Source organism: Zeugodacus cucurbitae, chromosome 3 (genome assembly GCF_028554725.1).
Source record: "Zeugodacus cucurbitae isolate PBARC_wt_2022May chromosome 3, idZeuCucr1.2, whole genome shotgun sequence".
NCBI lineage: Eukaryota > Metazoa > Arthropoda > Insecta > Diptera > Tephritidae > Zeugodacus > Zeugodacus cucurbitae.
Window position 1 is genome coordinate 56,491,831 of NC_071668.1, and position 17,422 is coordinate 56,509,252.

General features: G+C 36.4%; 2 protein-coding genes and 23 pseudogenes across 3 annotated transcripts; 1 reads left to right on the plus strand and 24 right to left on the minus strand.

Annotated features, from left to right (window-relative positions):
* Positions 1–270: 270 nt before the first annotated feature.
* Positions 271–397, minus strand: LOC128920607 (5S ribosomal RNA; annotated as a pseudogene).
* A 474-nt stretch (positions 398–871) lies between these two features.
* LOC128920692 (5S ribosomal RNA) lies at positions 872–998 on the minus strand (annotated as a pseudogene).
* Positions 999–1,471: 473 nt separating this feature from the next.
* Positions 1,472–1,598, minus strand: LOC128920608 (5S ribosomal RNA; annotated as a pseudogene).
* A 504-nt stretch (positions 1,599–2,102) lies between these two features.
* LOC128920609 (5S ribosomal RNA) lies at positions 2,103–2,229 on the minus strand (annotated as a pseudogene).
* A 504-nt stretch (positions 2,230–2,733) lies between these two features.
* Positions 2,734–2,860, minus strand: LOC128920611 (5S ribosomal RNA; annotated as a pseudogene).
* A 500-nt stretch (positions 2,861–3,360) lies between these two features.
* Positions 3,361–3,487, minus strand: LOC128920612 (5S ribosomal RNA; annotated as a pseudogene).
* A 472-nt stretch (positions 3,488–3,959) lies between these two features.
* Positions 3,960–4,086, minus strand: LOC128920613 (5S ribosomal RNA; annotated as a pseudogene).
* Positions 4,087–4,555: 469 nt separating this feature from the next.
* On the minus strand, positions 4,556–4,682 carry LOC128920693 (5S ribosomal RNA; annotated as a pseudogene).
* Positions 4,683–5,157: 475 nt separating this feature from the next.
* Positions 5,158–5,284, minus strand: LOC128920614 (5S ribosomal RNA; annotated as a pseudogene).
* Positions 5,285–5,788: 504 nt separating this feature from the next.
* On the minus strand, positions 5,789–5,915 carry LOC128920615 (5S ribosomal RNA; annotated as a pseudogene).
* Positions 5,916–6,120: 205 nt separating this feature from the next.
* LOC128920289 (putative nuclease HARBI1) lies at positions 6,121–7,673 on the plus strand. 2 transcript variants are annotated; one of them, XM_054227349.1, is made up of 3 exons: positions 6,121–6,359; positions 6,429–6,802; positions 6,868–7,673. In XM_054227349.1, exons 1-3 carry the CDS (start codon positions 6,185–6,187, stop codon positions 7,624–7,626), a joined length of 1,308 nt encoding a protein of 435 aa, XP_054083324.1. In that variant the 5' UTR covers positions 6,121–6,184; the 3' UTR covers positions 7,627–7,673. The 2 variants fall into 2 exon arrangements, with proteins under 2 accessions (XP_054083324.1, XP_054083325.1); XM_054227350.1 differs by having other exon boundaries at positions 6,121–6,802.
* On the minus strand, positions 7,655–9,042 carry LOC128920290 (uncharacterized). The gene is made up of 3 exons (XM_054227351.1): positions 8,826–9,042; positions 8,643–8,765; positions 7,655–8,568 (listed from the first exon to the last, which is right to left on the minus strand). Exons 1-3 carry the CDS (start codon positions 8,856–8,858, stop codon positions 7,816–7,818), a joined length of 909 nt encoding a protein of 302 aa, XP_054083326.1. The 5' UTR covers positions 8,859–9,042; the 3' UTR covers positions 7,655–7,815.
* Positions 9,043–9,348: 306 nt separating this feature from the next.
* LOC128920696 (5S ribosomal RNA) lies at positions 9,349–9,475 on the minus strand (annotated as a pseudogene).
* Positions 9,476–9,978: 503 nt separating this feature from the next.
* On the minus strand, positions 9,979–10,105 carry LOC128920616 (5S ribosomal RNA; annotated as a pseudogene).
* A 498-nt stretch (positions 10,106–10,603) lies between these two features.
* LOC128920617 (5S ribosomal RNA) lies at positions 10,604–10,730 on the minus strand (annotated as a pseudogene).
* A 498-nt stretch (positions 10,731–11,228) lies between these two features.
* Positions 11,229–11,355, minus strand: LOC128920618 (5S ribosomal RNA; annotated as a pseudogene).
* A 511-nt stretch (positions 11,356–11,866) lies between these two features.
* On the minus strand, positions 11,867–11,993 carry LOC128920697 (5S ribosomal RNA; annotated as a pseudogene).
* A 501-nt stretch (positions 11,994–12,494) lies between these two features.
* Positions 12,495–12,621, minus strand: LOC128920619 (5S ribosomal RNA; annotated as a pseudogene).
* A 505-nt stretch (positions 12,622–13,126) lies between these two features.
* LOC128920698 (5S ribosomal RNA) lies at positions 13,127–13,253 on the minus strand (annotated as a pseudogene).
* A 503-nt stretch (positions 13,254–13,756) lies between these two features.
* On the minus strand, positions 13,757–13,883 carry LOC128920620 (5S ribosomal RNA; annotated as a pseudogene).
* A 499-nt stretch (positions 13,884–14,382) lies between these two features.
* LOC128920622 (5S ribosomal RNA) lies at positions 14,383–14,509 on the minus strand (annotated as a pseudogene).
* A 508-nt stretch (positions 14,510–15,017) lies between these two features.
* LOC128920623 (5S ribosomal RNA) lies at positions 15,018–15,144 on the minus strand (annotated as a pseudogene).
* Positions 15,145–15,645: 501 nt separating this feature from the next.
* On the minus strand, positions 15,646–15,772 carry LOC128920624 (5S ribosomal RNA; annotated as a pseudogene).
* Positions 15,773–16,274: 502 nt separating this feature from the next.
* On the minus strand, positions 16,275–16,401 carry LOC128920808 (5S ribosomal RNA; annotated as a pseudogene).
* A 502-nt stretch (positions 16,402–16,903) lies between these two features.
* Positions 16,904–17,030, minus strand: LOC128920700 (5S ribosomal RNA; annotated as a pseudogene).
* Positions 17,031–17,422: the final 392 nt, after the last annotated feature.

Genomic DNA, 17,422 nt, shown 5'->3' on the forward strand with positions numbered 1-17,422 from the left:
TTTTAAATGTATTTGCAAGTTTGCAGATACAATATCTAATCCTATTTCCCATAATACCGCGCATAAGTGACTCACAAAATGTAGTAGATACTATTTAACACTCTAATGTACTGGCTTATTTTAGATACTTAGATGCTTTTTTTTGCTTACTATCTACCTTCGTATTCCGATACTTGTGCAATGAGACTTTCTGAAAAAAAAAAAATAAAAAACAACAACAACTAGGAAAGTATTTAAAAACTTTGACAAAAAGGTAAAAAAGTTGTTGGGAGCCAACAACACGCGGTGTTCCCAAGCGGTCCCCCATCTAAGTACTAACCGCGCCCGCTATCCCGACGCTGCTTAATTTCGGTGATCGGACGAGAACCGATGTATTCAGCGTGGTATGGTCGTTGGCATATGGATTTCCTAGAATTTGTTATATGAGTAAACTACTCTTTCACGTAAGTGAGATTGGGACTATAGCCGGAGTAAAATTTCAGTTTTTATCCGGAGGCAAATTTGCACAGTCTCTTCATCACAGCCATCAGCTGTTCAACAGTTAAGCTCTTATTTCGCTATTTCGCATTTAAAATATATGTATTTCTTTAATTGATATTATCTTTTATATGTATCTGCAAGTTTGCAGATACAATATCTAATCCTATTTCCCATAATACCGCGCATAAGTGACTCACAAAACGTAGTAGATACTATTTAACACTCTAATGTACTGGCTTATTTTAGATACTTAGATGCTTTTTTTTGCTTACTATCTACCTTCGTATTCCGATACTTGTGCAATGAGACTTTCTGAAAAAATAAAATAAAAAACAACAACAACTAGGAAAGTATTTAAAAACTTTGACAAAAAGGTAAAAAAGTTGTTGGGAGCCAACAACACGCGGTGTTCCCAAGCGGTCCCCCATCTAAGTACTAACCGCGAACGCTATCCCGACGCTGCTTAATTTCGGTGATCGGACGAGAACCGATGTATTCAGCGTGGTATGGTCGTTGGCATATGGATTTCCTAGAATTCGTTATATGAGTAAACTACTCTTTCACGTAAGTGAGATTGGGACTATAGCCGGAGTAAAATTTCAGTTTTTATCCGGAGGCAAATTTGCAGTCTCTTCATCACAGCCATCAGCTGTTCAACAGTTAAGCTCTTATTTCGCTATTTCGCATTTAAAATATATGTATTTCTTTAATTGATATTATCTTTTAAATGTATCTGCAAGTTTGCAGATACAATATCTAATCCTATTTCCCATAATACCGCGCATAAGTGACTCACAAAACGTAGTAGATACTATTTAACACTCTAATGTACTGGCTTATTTTAGATACTTAGATGCTTTTTTTTGCTTACTATCTACCTTCGTATTCCGATACTTGTGCAATGAGACTTTCTGAAAAAAAAAAAATAAAAAACAACAACAACTAGGAAAGTATTTAAAAACTTTGACAAAAAGGTAAAAAAGTTGTTGGGAGCCAACAACACGCGGTGTTCCCAAGCGGTCCCCCATCTAAGTACTAACCGCGCCCGCTATCCCGACGCTGCTTAATTTCGGTGATCGGACGAGAACCGATGTATTCAGCGTGGTATGGTCGTTGGCATATGGATTTCCTAGAATTCGTTATATGAGTAAACTACTCTTTCACGTAAGTGAGATTGGGACTATAGCCGGAGTAAAATTTCAGTTTTTATCCGGAGGCAAATTTGCACAGTCTCTTCATCACAGCCATCAGCTGTTCAACAGTTAAGCTCTTATTTCGCTATTTCGCATTTAAAATATATGTATTTCTTTAATTGATATTATCTTTTAAATGTATCTGCAAGTTTGCAGATACAATATCTAATCCTATTTCCCATAATACCGCGCATAAGTGACTCACAAAACGTAGTAGATACTATTTAACACTCTAATGTACTGGCTTATTTTAGATACTTAGATACTTTTTTTTGCTTACTATCTACCTTCGTATTCCGATACTTGTGCAATGTTGTGTATACTGCCCAAAAAAAAAAAATGAGACTTTCTGAAAAAAAAAAATAAAAAAACAACAACAACTAGGAAAGTATTTAAAAACTTTGACAAAAAGGTAAAAAAGTTGTTGGGAGCCAACAACACGCGGTGTTCCCAAGCGGTCCCCCATCTAAGTACTAACCGCGCCCGCTATCCCGACGCTGCTTAATTTCGGTGATCGGACGAGAACCGATGTATTCAGCGTGGTATGGTCGTTGGCATATGGATTTCCTAGAATTTGTTATATGAGTAAACTACTCTTTCACGTAAGTGAGATTGGGACTATAGCCGGAGTAAAATTTCAGTTTTTATCCGGAGGCAAATTTGCACAGTCTCTTCATCACAGCCATCAGCTGTTCAACAGTTAAGCTCTTATTTCGCTATTTCGCATTTAAAATATATGTATTTCTTTAATTGATATTATCTTTTAAATGTATCTGCAAGTTTGCAGATACAATATCTAATCCTATTTCCCATAATACCGCGCATAAGTGACTCACAAAACGTAGTAGATACTATTTAACACTCTAATGTACTGGCTTATTTTAGATACTTAGATGCTTTTTTTTGCTTACTATCTACCTTCGTATTCCGATACTTGTGCAATGTTGAGTATACTGCCCAAAAAAAATGCGACTTTCTGAAAAAAAGAAAAAAATAAAAAACAACAACAACTAGGAAAGTATTTAAAAACTTTGACAAAAAGGTAAAAAAAGTTGTTGGGAGCCAACAACACGCGGTGTTCCCAAGCGGTCCCCCATCTAAGTACTAACCGCGCCCGCTATCCCGACGCTGCTTAATTTCGGTGATCGGACGAGAACCGATGTATTCAGCGTGGTATGGTCGTTGGCATATGGATTTCCTAGAATTTGTTATATGAGTAAACTACTCTTTCACATAAGTGAGATTGGGACTATAGCCGGAGTAAAATTTCAGTTTTTATCCGGAGGCAAATTTGCACAGTCTCTTCATCACAGCCATCAGCTGTTCAACAGTTAAGCTCTTATTTCGCTATTTCGCATTTAAAATATATGTATTTCTTTAATTGATATCTTTTAAATGTATCTGCAAGTTTGCAGATACAATATCTAATCCTATTTCCCATAATACCGCGCATAAGTGACTCACAAAACGTAGTAGATACTATTTAACACTCTAATGTACTGGCTTATTTTAGATACTTAGATACTTTTTTTTGCTTACTATCTACCTTCGTATTCCGATACTTGTGCAATGTTGTGTATACTGCCCAAAAAAAAATGAGACTTTCTGAAAAAAAAAAAATAAAAAAAACAACAACAACTAGGAAAGTATTTAAAAACTTTGACAAAAAGGTAAAAAAGTTGTTGGGAGCCAACAACACGCGGTGTTCCCAAGCGGTCCCCCATCTAAGTACTAACCGCGCCCGCTATCCCGACGCTGCTTAATTTCGGTGATCGGACGAGAACCGATGTATTCAGCGTGGTATGGTCGTTGGCATATGGATTTCCTAGAATTTGTTATATGAGTAAACTACTCTTTCACGTAAGTGAGATTGGGACTATAGCCGGAGTAAAATTTCAGTTTTTATCCGGAGGCAAATTTGCACAGTCTCTTCATCACAGCCATCAGCTGTTCAACAGTTAAGCTCTTATTTCGCTATTTCGCATTTAAAATATATGTATTTCTTTAATTGATATCTTTTAAATGTATCTGCAAGTTTGCAGATACAATATCTAATCCTATTTCCCATAATACCGCGCATAAGTGACTCACAAAACGTAGTAGATACTATTTAACACTCTAATGTACTGGCTTATTTTAGATACTTAGATGTTTTTTTTTGCTTACTATCTACCTTCGTATTCCGATACTTGTGCAATGAGACTTTCTGAAAAAAAAAAAATAAAAAACAACAACAACTAGGAAAGTATTTAAAAACTTTGACAAAAAGGTAAAAAAGTTGTTGGGAGCCAACAACACGCGGTGTTCCCAAGCGGTCCCCCATCTAAGTACTAACCGCGCCCGCTATCCCGACGCTGCTTAATTTCGGTGATCGGACGAGAACCGATGTATTCAGCGTGGTATGGTCGTTGGCATATGGATTTCCTAGAATTCGTTATATGAGTAAACTACTCTTTCACGTAAGTGAGATTGGGACTATAGCCGGAGTAAAATTTCAGTTTTTATCCGGAGGCAAATTTGCAGTCTCTTCATCACAGCCATCAGCTGTTCAACAGTTAAGCTCTTATTTCGCTATTTCGCATTTAAAATATATGTATTTCTTTAATTGATATCTTTTAAATGTATCTGCAAGTTTGCAGATACAATATCTAATCCTATTTCCCATAATACCGCGCATAAGTGACTCACAAAACGTAGTAGATACTATTTAACACTCTAATGTACTGGCTTATTTTAGATACTTAGATACTTTTTTTTGCTTACTATCTACCTTCGTATTCCGATACTTGTGCAATGAGACTTTCTGAAAAAATAAAATAAAAAACAACAACAACTAGGAAAGTATTTAAAAACTTTGACAAAAAGGTAAAAAAGTTGTTGGGAGCCAACAACACGCGGTGTTCCCAAGCGGTCCCCCATCTAAGTACTAACCGCGAACGCTATCCCGACGCTGCTTAATTTCGGTGATCGGACGAGAACCGATGTATTCAGCGTGGTATGGTCGTTGGCATATGGATTTCCTAGAATTCGTTATATGAGTAAACTACTCTTTCACGTAAGTGAGATTGGGACTATAGCCGGAGTAAAATTTCAGTTTTTATCCGGAGGCAAATTTGCACAGTCTCTTCATCACAGCCATCAGCTGTTCAACAGTTAAGCTCTTATTTCGCTATTTCGCATTTAAAATATATGTATTTCTTTAATTGATATTATCTTTTAAATGTATCTGCAAGTTTGCAGATACAATATCTAATCCTATTTCCCATAATACCGCGCATAAGTGACTCACAAAACGTAGTAGATACTATTTAACACTCTAATGTACTGGCTTATTTTAGATACTTAGATGCTTTTTTTTGCTTACTATCTACCTTCGTATTCCGATACTTGTGCAATGAGACTTTCTGAAAAAAAAAAAATAAAAAACAACAACAACTAGGAAAGTATTTAAAAACTTTGACAAAAAGGTAAAAAAGTTGTTGGGAGCCAACAACACGCGGTGTTCCCAAGCGGTCCCCCATCTAAGTACTAACCGCGCCCGCTATCCCGACGCTGCTTAATTTCGGTGATCGGACGAGAACCGATGTATTCAGCGTGGTATGGTCGTTGGCATATGGATTTCCTAGAATTCGTTATATGAGTAAACTACTCTTTCACGTAAGTGAGATTGGGACTATAGCCGGAGTAAAATTTCAGTTTTTATCCGGAGGCAAATTTGCACAGTCTCTTCATCACAGCCATCAGCTGTTCAACAGTTAAGCTCTTATTTCGCTATTTCGCATTTAAAATATATGTATTTCTTTAATTGATATTATCTTTTAAATGTATCTGCAAGTTTGCAGATACAATATCTAATCCTATTTCCCATAATACCGCGCATAAGTGACTCACAAAACGTAGTAGATACTATTTAACACTCTAATGTACTGGCTTATTTTAGATACTTAGATGCTTTTTTTTGCTTACTATCTACCTTCGTATTCCGATACTTGTGCAATGTTGAGTATACTGCCCAAAAAAAATGAGACTTTCTGAAAAAAATAAAAAAAATAAAAAACAACAACAACTAGGAAAGTATTTAAAAACTTTGACAAAAAGGTAAAAAAGTTGTTGGGAGCCAACAACACGCGGTGTTCCCAAGCGGTCCCCCATCTAAGTACTAACCGCGCCCGCTATCCCGACGCTGCTTAATTTCGGTGATCGGACGAGAACCGATGTATTCAGCGTGGTATGGTCGTTGGCATATGGATTTCCTAGAATTCGTTATATGAGTAAACTACTCTTTCACGTAAGTGAGATTGGGACTATAGCCGGAGTAAAATTTCAGTTTTTATCCGGAGGCAAATCTGCACAGTCTCTTCATCACAGCCATCAGCTGTTCAACAGTTAAGCTCTTATTTCGCTATTTCGCATTTAAAATATATGTATTTCTTTAATTGATATTAAGGGTATTCGTTTAAACGTGTAATGTTACCCATCGCATAAATTTATGCAAATACGCAGTGTGTTACATGAACGCACTTCAAATTCTTTGTGTAAATGCCACTTATTTATGTATTAAACAGCTGTTTGGGTGTCAAAATATTAAAATGCCGAAAGTTAGCGAAAAAGCAAAATTTATTCAACTTTGCGAAAAATCACTAGTATTTGATTTGTTAATGTTGGAGCTGTTTGGAAAACATGACGGTAATTGTTTTGCGTCAATGCTACATTTTTTAAAGGCGCATATATACATAAATATATAAATGATTTCAGAAATCCAACGCAAAAAGGAAGATGAAATTATGGAAGACTTTAGCTTTGCATTGGCAGCTGCTGCATATTTTAGATATGGATCTACATTTGTTCATCATTCTGTCCCAAAATCACCCAACTTTTTAATAGATGTATTACCGCATTTGGATGAAAACAGGTTTCGAGAAATTGTGCGAGTCAGCAAAACCACATTTGATTTTATCATTGATCTGATAAAGGATGACGAAGTGTTCAATGGTCCACGTTCATGTAAACAGTTTCCTATCCAAATTCAATTGGCTGTAGTAATGTACCGACTGGGTTCATGTGGAGAAGGAGCAACAATTACTAAAATTGCTAGTTTGTTTGGTATTAGCGATGGTGGAGTAATACAGGTGAGCTATTTACATATGTATCGGTTAAAATTTGTGTTTCAGCTGTATTTTAAATTTCTCAATAGGTCATGACCAACAGGGTATTTGATGCAATTATTAAAAGGAAAACTCAGTTTCTGTTTTGGCCGGACCCTGTAGAGCGTAGAGCTTTAGTTGTTCAAACACTCAGTGAGCTACCACATTGTGTTGGCTACGTAGATGGAACGGAGATAAAATTGGCGGAAAAACCCACTGTAGATTGCGAAGCATATTTTTCTCGCAAGCATATATATTCACTTAAGGCTCAATGTGTGTGTGACCACAAACTAGTAATTCGTCATATGGTATTGGGGTATCCCGGTAGTGTTCACGACGCTAGGATATACAACAATTGCGAGCTATCCACAAACGCCACTGAAATGCTAACAGGATCAGAGTGGTTAGCTGCAGACAGTGCATATAAATTAACTTCGACCCTTATTACTCCTTTTAGAATAAACGCAACGGAAGGCACCTTGAATCAACGAATTCTGTTCAACAGAACGTTCAGCCAGTACCGAATAAGAATTGAGCATTGCTTTGGTTTATTGAAAGAACGTTTTAATAGCTTGAAAGAACTCAAAATTCAAATAAAGAGTGATAATTCGGTAAAGTTTGCATGCCGGTGGATATTAGTTTGTGCGATATTGCACAATATTATATTAAAAGAAAACGACGGTGGTTTTGATGTTGACGAAGAAAGCATTAGTGAAAACAGTGAAGTCGACGAGCCTGGGGATCAAAACTTACCAACAGTTGAAGGTGCATCTAAGCGCCTTTCATTGTTATCACTAATGGAAACTTAAAAATAAAGTATTGAAACTCATGTTTACATATCTTTAAAATCCATTAATATATGCTTTTATTTACAGAAAAATAAAAAGTGCTTCTGTGCCTATTAACATTTAGTTACATTCAAATATACATGTATTTTGCTATGAGATCTTTTAAATTTGCGAAAAAAGTACCATGTGAAATCTCTTAAAGTTTCACATTTATTTTGATTTTAACTTTAACTCTATTTCAAACATTTTAATGCGTTCTTCACTAGCAAGTTTCAGTTTTTCAATTTCCAGTTTGGTTTCTTTTTCTGATTCAGTTTCAATTCTTTTCATTTCTAATTGATTATTCAGTTCAATTCTTTTCAACTCGACCTCATTCTTTTCTTTTTCTTTTTCTAATTCTATTTTCTTAACTTCTAATTCCAACCTTTTCTCCTGAATAAAAATCAATTTATTGAACGGGGCTTCACTCTTTCTTTTTGGTTTTTTTGTTGAACTTCTAAAGTCCAACGAACTTTGTGGTGTAGAAGTTGCCGCGGCGGCGGCACTGCAATCGCTACTTATACTTATAGGTAATATTGGGTCAACTAAATCCTCACAATCGAGCGCACACAAGTCGTAGGAATCGATGGTATCGTTTAACGAACTATCAGCACAAGGGGAATCAGCCAGTACTTCAATGCTGTCAGTGCTTTCAAAAATTACTCCGGGATTTACATTTTTGCGTTGCCCGAAGATAACTTCCAGTAAGTCAAAGTTGGGACAAATTTTGTTGACATGCGCTGATACGCTTGACTCGTCACCATTAGCGAGTAGTCCAGACCCAGTTTTGTTTTTCCAGGCTGCCGCGGCAACGTACAACGCTTTGAGATACCTCATTTTGCTTTTCATAGCTACGCAAACGACAGATTGAAGTGCCGGTGTATTTTGCTGCAATTTTTCGTAAAACCTTTGGGAGGTCGGTTTCTGGAAGATATGCGTAAATTCGTGTTAAAACAAACATATGTACCTAAACATTTTCACTTTTCTAAAACCCTTACCTCAAAAGATTCTGGACTATCTTTAATTGCGTCGGATACTGCTTGCAACAGCTGCAGGGACTGCGACTCTGTCCAGCGATGGGACGGTTTCAGCCGTAGACGCTTTTGCTTTAACTTTTTATCCTGAAATATAAAACAATTGCAACAATTAAATAAAATTTATGTTCCGAGTTTCATTCTTACCTTTTCCATTTTAATTTTCACAATAATATTCATCAGCTGGTCGTTTGGTAGGGTTGCTTTTGCAATATCGTAAATTTACAAGTGTTCTTTACACACTGACATTGGTGCGTAATGTGTTTAAATGAATTTCCATATAAGTTGCTGCCAGATTTTTACGCATTCGTAAATATACACGGTTTAAGAGGTTTACGGGGCTTTTACACGTTTAAACGAATACCCTTATTATCTTTTAAATGTATCTGCAAGTTTGCAGATACAATATCTAATCCTATTTCCCATAATACCGCGCATAAGTGACTCACAAAACGTAGTAGATACTATTTAACACTCTAATGTACTGGCTTATTTTAGATACTTAGATGCTTTTTTTTGCTTACTATCTACCTTCGTATTCCGATACTTGTGCAATGTTGAGTATACTGCCCAAAAAAAATGAGACTTTCTGAAAAAAAATAAATAAAAAACAACAACAACTAGGAAAGTATTTAAAAACTTTGACAAAAAGGTAAAAAAAGTTGTTAGGAGCCAACAACACGCGGTGTTCCCAAGCGGTCCCCCATCTAAGTACTAACCGCGCCCGCTATCCCGACGCTGCTTAATTTCGGTGATCGGACGAGAACCGATGTATTCAGCGTGGTATGGTCGTTGACATATGGATTTCCTAGAATTCGTTATATGAGTAAACTACTCTTTCACGTAAGTGAGATTGGGACTATAGCCGGAGTAAAATTTCAGTTTTTATCCGGAGGCAAATTTGCACAGTCTCTTCATCACAGCCATCAGCTGTTCAACAGTTAAGCTCTTATTTCGCTATTTCGCATTTAAAATATATGTATTTCTTTAATTGATATTATCTTTTAAATGTATCTGCAAGTTTGCAGATACAATATCTAATCCTATTTCCCATAATACCGCGCATAAGTGACTCACAAAACGTAGTAGATACTATTTAACACTCTAATGTACTGGCTTATTTTAGATACTTAGATGCTTTTTTTTGCTTACTATCTACCTTCGTATTCCGATACTTGTGCAATGTTGTGTATACTGCCCAAAAAAAAAAATGAGACTTTCTGAAAAAAAAAAAATAAAAAACAACAACAACTAGGAAAGTATTTAAAAACTTTGACAAAAAGGTAAAAAAGTTGTTGGGAGCCAACAACACGCGGTGTTCCCAAGCGGTCCCCCATCTAAGTACTAACCGCGCCCGCTATCCCGACGCTGCTTAATTTCGGTGATCGGACGAGAACCGATGTATTCAGCGTGGTATGGTCGTTGGCATATGGATTTCCTAGAATTCGTTATATGAGTAAACTACTCTTTCACGTAAGTGAGATTGGGACTATAGCCGGAGTAAAATTTCAGTTTTTATCCGGAGGCAAATTTGCAGTCTCTTCATCACAGCCATCAGCTGTTCAACAGTTAAGCTCTTATTTCGCTATTTCGCATTTAAAATATATGTATTTCTTTAATTGATATTATCTTTTAAATGTATCTGCAAGTTTGCAGATACAATATCTAATCCTATTTCCCATAATACCGCGCATAAGTGACTCACAAAACGTAGTAGATACTATTTAACACTCTAATGTACTGGCTTATTTTAGATACTTAGATGCTTTTTTTTGCTTACTATCTACCTTCGTATTCCGATACTTGTGCAATGTTGAGTATACTGCCCAAAAAAAATGAGACTTTCTGAAAAAAAAAAAATAAACAACAACAACAACTAGGAAAGTATTTAAAAACTTTGACAAAAAGGTAAAAAAGTTGTTGGGAGCCAACAACACGCGGTGTTCCCAAGCGGTCCCCCATCTAAGTACTAACCGCGCCCGCTATCCCGACGCTGCTTAATTTCGGTGATCGGACGAGAACCGATGTATTCAGCGTGGTATGGTCGTTGGCATATGGATTTCCTAGAATTCGTTATATGAGTAAACTACTCTTTCACGTAAGTGAGATTGGGACTATAGCCGGAGTAAAATTTCAGTTTTTATCCGGAGGCAAATCTGCACAGTCTCTTCATCACAGCCATCAGCTGTTCAACAGTTAAGCTCTTATTTCGCTATTTCGCATTTAAAATATATGTATTTCTTTAATTGATATTATCTTTTAAATGTATCTGCAAGTTTGCAGATACAATATCTAATCCTATTTCCCATAATACCGCGCATAAGTGACTCACAAAACGTAGTAGATACTATTTAACACTCTAATGTACTGGCTTATTTTAGATACTTAGATGCTTTTTTTTGCTTACTATCTACCTTCGTATTCCGATACTTGTGCAATGTTGAGTATACTGCCCAAAAAAAATGAGACTTTCTGAAAAAAAAAAAAAAAACAACAACAACTAGGAAAGTATTTAAAAACTTTGACAAAAAGGTAAAAAAAGTTGTTGGGAGCCAACAACACGCGGTGTTCCCAAGCGGTCCCCCATCTAAGTACTAACCGCGCCCGCTATCCCGACGCTGCTTAATTTCGGTGATCGGACGAGAACCGATGTATTCAGCGTGGTATGGTCGTTGGCATATGGATTTCCTAGAATTCGTTATATGAGTAAACTACTCTTTCACGTAAGTGAGATTGGGACTATAGCCGGAGTAAAATTTCAGTTTTTATCCGGAGGCAAATCTGCACAGTCTCTTCATCACAGCCATCAGCTGTTCAACAGTTAAGCTCTTATTTCGCTATTTCGCATTTAAAATATATGTATTTCTTTAATTGATATTATCTTTTAAATGTATCTGCAAGTTTGCAGATACAATATCTAATCCTATTTCCCATAATACCGCGCATAAGTGACTCACAAAACGTAGTAGATACTATTTAACACTCTAATGTACTGGCTTATTTTAGATACTTAGATACTTTTTTTTGCTTACTATCTACCTTCGTATTCCGATACTTGTGCAATGTTGTGTATACTGCCCAAAAAAAAAAAAAATGAGACTTTCTGAAAAAAAAAAAAAAAAATAAAAAACAACAACAACTAGGAAAGTATTTAAAAACTTTGACAAAAAGGTAAAAAAGTTGTTGGGAGCCAACAACACGCGGTGTTCCCAAGCGGTCCCCCATCTAAGTACTAACCGCGCCCGCTATCCCGACGCTGCTTAATTTCGGTGATCGGACGAGAACCGATGTATTCAGCGTGGTATGGTCGTTGACATATGGATTTCCTAGAATTCGTTATATGAGTAAACTACTCTTTCACGTAAGTGAGATTGGGACTATAGCCGGAGTAAAATTTCAGTTTTTATCCGGAGGCAAATCTGCACAGTCTCTTCATCACAGCCATCAGCTGTTCAACAGTTAAGCTCTTATTTCGCTATTTCGCATTTAAAATATATGTATTTCTTTAATTGATATTATCTTTTAAATGTATCTGCAAGTTTGCAGATACAATATCTAATCCTATTTCCCATAATACCGCGCATAAGTGACTCACAAAACGTAGTAGATACTATTTAACACTCTAATGTACTGGCTTATTTTAGATACTTAGATGCTTTTTTTTGCTTACTATCTACCTTCGTATTCCGATACTTGTGCAATGTTGAGTATACTGCCCAAAAAAAATGAGACTTTCTGAAAAAAAAAAAAATAAACAACAACAACAACTAGGAAAGTATTTAAAAACTTTGACAAAAAGGTAAAAAAGTTGTTGGGAGCCAACAACACGCGGTGTTCCCAAGCGGTCCCCCATCTAAGTACTAACCGCGCCCGCTATCCCGACGCTGCTTAATTTCGGTGATCGGACGAGAACCGATGTATTCAGCGTGGTATGGTCGTTGGCATATGGATTTCCTAGAATTCGTTATATGAGTAAACTACTCTTTCACGTAAGTGAGATTGGGACTATAGCCGGAGTAAAATTTCAGTTTTTATCCGGAGGCAAATCTGCACAGTCTCTTCATCACAGCCATCAGCTGTTCAACAGTTAAGCTCTTATTTCGCTATTTCGCATTTAAAATATATGTATTTCTTTAATTGATATTATCTTTTAAATGTATCTGCAAGTTTGCAGATACAATATCTAATCCTATTTCCCATAATACCGCGCATAAGTGACTCACAAAACGTAGTAGATACTATTTAACACTCTAATGTACTGGCTTATTTTAGATACTTAGATGCTTTTTTTTGCTTACTATCTACCTTCGTATTCCGATACTTGTGCAATGTTGAGTATACTGCCCAAAAAAAATGAGACTTTCTGAAAAAAAAAAAAAATAAAAAACAACAACAACTAGGAAAGTATTTAAAAACTTTGACAAAAAGGTAAAAAAAAAGTTGTTAGGAGCCAACAACACGCGGTGTTCCCAAGCGGTCCCCCATCTAAGTACTAACCGCGCCCGCTATCCCGACGCTGCTTAATTTCGGTGATCGGACGAGAACCGATGTATTCAGCGTGGTATGGTCGTTGACATATGGATTTCCTAGAATTCGTTATATGAGTAAACTACTCTTTCACGTAAGTGAGATTGGGACTATAGCCGGAGTAAAATTTCAGTTTTTATCCGGAGGCAAATTTGCACAGTCTCTTCATCACAGCCATCAGCTGTTCAACAGTTAAGCTCTTATTTCGCTATTTCGCATTTAAAATATATGTATTTCTTTAATTGATATTATCTTTTAAATGTATCTGCAAGTTTGCAGATACAATATCTAATCCTATTTCCCATAATACCGCGCATAAGTGACTCACAAAACGTAGTAGATACTATTTAACACTCTAATGTACTGGCTTATTTTAGATACTTAGATGCTTTTTTTTGCTTACTATCTACCTTCGTATTCCGATACTTGTGCAATGTTGAGTATACTGCCCAAAAAAGATGAGACTTTCTGAAAAAAAAAAAAAATAAAAAACAACAACAACTAGGAAAGTATTTAAAAACTTTGACAAAAAGGTAAAAAAAGTTGTTGGGAGCCAACAACACGCGGTGTTCCCAAGCGGTCCCCCATCTAAGTACTAACCGCGCCCGCTATCCCGACGCTGCTTAATTTCGGTGATCGGACGAGAACCGATGTATTCAGCGTGGTATGGTCGTTGGCATATGGATTTCCTAGAATTCGTTATATGAGTAAACTACTCTTTCATGTAAGTGAGATTGGGACTATAGCCGGAGTAAAATTTCAGTTTTTATCCGGAGGCAAATTTGCACAGTCTTTTCATCACAGCCATCAGCTGTTCAACAGTTAAGCTCTTATTTCGCATTTAAAATATACATATGTATTTCTTTAATTGATATTATCTTTTAAATGTATCTGCAAGTTTGCAGATACAATATCTAATCCTATTTCCCATAATACCGCGCATAAGTGACTCACAAAACGTAGTAGATACTATTTAACACTCTAATGTACTGGCTTATTTTAGATACTTAGATGCTTTTTTTTGCTTACTATCTACCTTCGTATTCCGATACTTGTGCAATGTTGAGTATACTGCCCAAAAAAAATGAGACTTTCTGAAAAAAAAAAAAAATAAAAAACAACAACAACTAGGAAAGTATTTAAAAACTTTGACAAAAAGGTAAAAAAAGTTGTTGGGAGCCAACAACACGCGGTGTTCCCAAGCGGTCCCCCATCTAAGTACTAACCGCGCCCGCTATCCCGACGCTGCTTAATTTCGGTGATCGGACGAGAACCGATGTATTCAGCGTGGTATGGTCGTTGGCATATGGATTTCCTAGAATTCGTTATATGAGTAAACTACTCTTTCACGTAAGTGAGATTGGGACTATAGCCGGAGTAAAATTTCAGTTTTTATCCGGAGGCAAATTTGCACAGTCTCTTCATCACAGCCATCAGCTGTTCAACAGTTAAGCTCTTATTTCGCTATTTCGCATTTAAAATATATGTATTTCTTTAATTGATATTATCTTTTAAATGTATCTGCAAGTTTGCAGATACAATATCTAATCCTATTTCCCATAATACCGCGCATAAGTGACTCACAAAACGTAGTAGATACTATTTAACACTCTAATGTACTGGCTTATTTTAGATACTTAGATACTTTTTTTTGCTTACTATCTACCTTCGTATTCCGATACTTGTGCAATGTTGTGTATACTGCCCAAAAAAAAAAAAAATGAGACTTTCTGAAAAAAAAAAAAAATAAAATACAACAACAACTAGGAAAGTATTTAAAAACTTTGACAAAAAGGTAAAAAAGTTGTTGGGAGCCAACAACACGCGGTGTTCCCAAGCGGTCCCCCATCTAAGTACTAACCGCGCCCGCTATCCCGACGCTGCTTAATTTCGGTGATCGGACGAGAACCGATGTATTCAGCGTGGTATGGTCGTTGGCATATGGATTTCCTAGAATTCGTTATATGAGTAAACTACTCTTTCACGTAAGTGAGTTTGGGACTATAGCCGGAGTAAAATTTCAGTTTTTATCCGGAGGCACATTTGCACAGTTTCTTCATCACAGCCATCAGCTGTTCAACAGTTAAGCTCTTATTTCGCATTTAAAATATACATATGTATTTCTTTAATTGATATTATCTTTTAAATGTATCTGCAAGTTTGCAGACACAATATCTAATCCTATTTCCCATAATACCGCGCATAAGTGACTCACAAAACGTAGTAGATACTATTTAACACTCTAATGTACTGGCCTATTTTAGATACTTAGATACTTTTTTTTGCTTACTATCTACCTTCGTATTCCGATACTTGTGCAATGTTGAGTATACTGCCCAAAAAAAAAAATGAGACTTTCTGAAAAAAAAAAAAATTAAAAACAACAACAACTAGGAAAGTATTTAAAAACTTTGACAAAAAGGTAAAAAAAGTTGTTGGGAGCCAACAACACGCGGTGTTCCCAAGCGGTCCCCCATCTAAGTACTAACCGCGCCCGCTATCCCGACGCTGCTTAATTTCGGTGATCGGACGAGAACCGATGTATTCAGCGTGGTATGGTCGTTGGCATATGGATTTCCTAAAATTCGTTATATGAGTAAACTACTCTTTCACGTAAGTGAGATTGGGACTATAGCCGGAGTAAAATTTCAGTTTTTATCCGGAGGCAAATCTGCACAGTCTCTTCATCACAGCCATCAGCTGTTCAACAGTTAAGCTCTTATTTCGCTATTTCGCATTTAAAATATATGTATTTCTTTAATTGATATTATCTTTTAAATGTATCTGCAAGTTTGCAGATACAATATCTAATCCTATTTCCCATAATACCGCGCATAAGTGACTCACAAAACGTAGTAGATACTATTTAACACTCTAATGTACTGGCTTATTTTAGATACTTAGATGCTTTTTTTTGCTTACTATCTACCTTCGTATTCCGATACTTGTGCAATGTTGAGTATACTGCCCAAAAAAAATGAGACTTTCTGAAAAAAAAAAAAAATAAACAACAACAACAACTAGGAAAGTATTTAAAAACTTTGACAAAAAGGTAAAAAAGTTGTTGGGAGCCAACAACACGCGGTGTTCCCAAGCGGTCTCCCATCTAAGTACTAACCGCGCCCGCTATCCCGACGCTGCTTAATTTCGGTGATCGGACGAGAACCGATGTATTCAGCGTGGTATGGTCGTTGGCATATGGATTTCCTAGAATTCGTTATATGAGTAAACTACTCTTTCACGTAAGTGAGATTGGGACTATAGCCGGAGTAAAATTTCAGTTTTTATCCGGAGGCAAATCTGCACAGTCTCTTCATCACAGCCATCAGCTGTTCAACAGTTAAGCTCTTATTTCGCTATTTCGCATTTAAAATATATGTATTTCTTTAATTGATATTATCTTTTAAATGTATCTGCAAGTTTGCAGATACAATATCTAATCCTATTTCCCATAATACCGCGCATAAGTGACTCACAAAACGTAGTAGATACTATTTAACACTCTAATGTACTGGCTTATTTTAGATACTTAGATGCTTTTTTTTGCTTACTATCTACCTTCGTATTCCGATACTTGTGCAATGTTGAGTATACTGCCCAAAAAAATGAGACTTTCTGAAAAAAAAAAAAAAATAAAAAACAACAACAACTAGGAAAGTATTTAAAAACTTTGACAAAAAGGTAAAAAAGTTGTTGGGAGCCAACAACACGCGGTGTTCCCAAGCGGTCCCCCATCTAAGTACTAACCGCGCCCGCTATCCCGACGCTGCTTAATTTCGGTGATCGGACGAGAACCGATGTATTCAGCGTGGTATGGTCGTTGACATATGGATTTCCTAGAATTCGTTATATGAGTAAACTACTCTTTCACGTAAGTGAGATTGGGACTATAGCCGGAGTAAAATTTCAGTTTTTATCCGGAGGCAAATCTGCACAGTCTCTTCATCACAGCCATCAGCTGTTCAACAGTTAAGCTCTTATTTCGCTATTTCGCATTTAAAATATATGTATTTCTTTAATTGATATTATCTTTTAAATGTATCTGCAAGTTTGCAGATACAATATCTAATCCTATTTCCCATAATACCGCGCATAAGTGACTCACAAAACGTAGTAGATACTATTTAACACTCTAATGTACTGGCTTATTTTAGATACTTAGATACTTTTTTTTGCTTACTATCTACCTTCGTATTCCGATACTTGTGCAATGTTGT

Bases quoted from the DNA above. Each gene is read 5' to 3' on its own strand.
- LOC128920289 (XM_054227349.1), top strand. From the start codon at position 6,185: ATGAACGCACTTCAAATTCTTTGTGTAAATGCCACTTATTTATGTATT. The intron at 6,360-6,428 runs GTAATTGTTTTG...AAATGATTTCAG, and splicing joins GCTGTTTGGAAAACATGACG to AAATCCAACGCAAAAAGGAA. The intron at 6,803-6,867 runs GTGAGCTATTTA...ATTTCTCAATAG, and splicing joins GCGATGGTGGAGTAATACAG to GTCATGACCAACAGGGTATT.
- LOC128920290 (XM_054227351.1), bottom strand. From the start codon at position 8,858: ATGAATATTATTGTGAAAATTAAAATGGAAAAG. The intron at 8,766-8,825 runs GTAAGAATGAAA...TTTATATTTCAG, and splicing joins TGAAAATTAAAATGGAAAAG to GATAAAAAGTTAAAGCAAAA. The intron at 8,569-8,642 runs GTAAGGGTTTTA...CATATCTTCCAG, and splicing joins ATAGTCCAGAATCTTTTGAG to AAACCGACCTCCCAAAGGTT.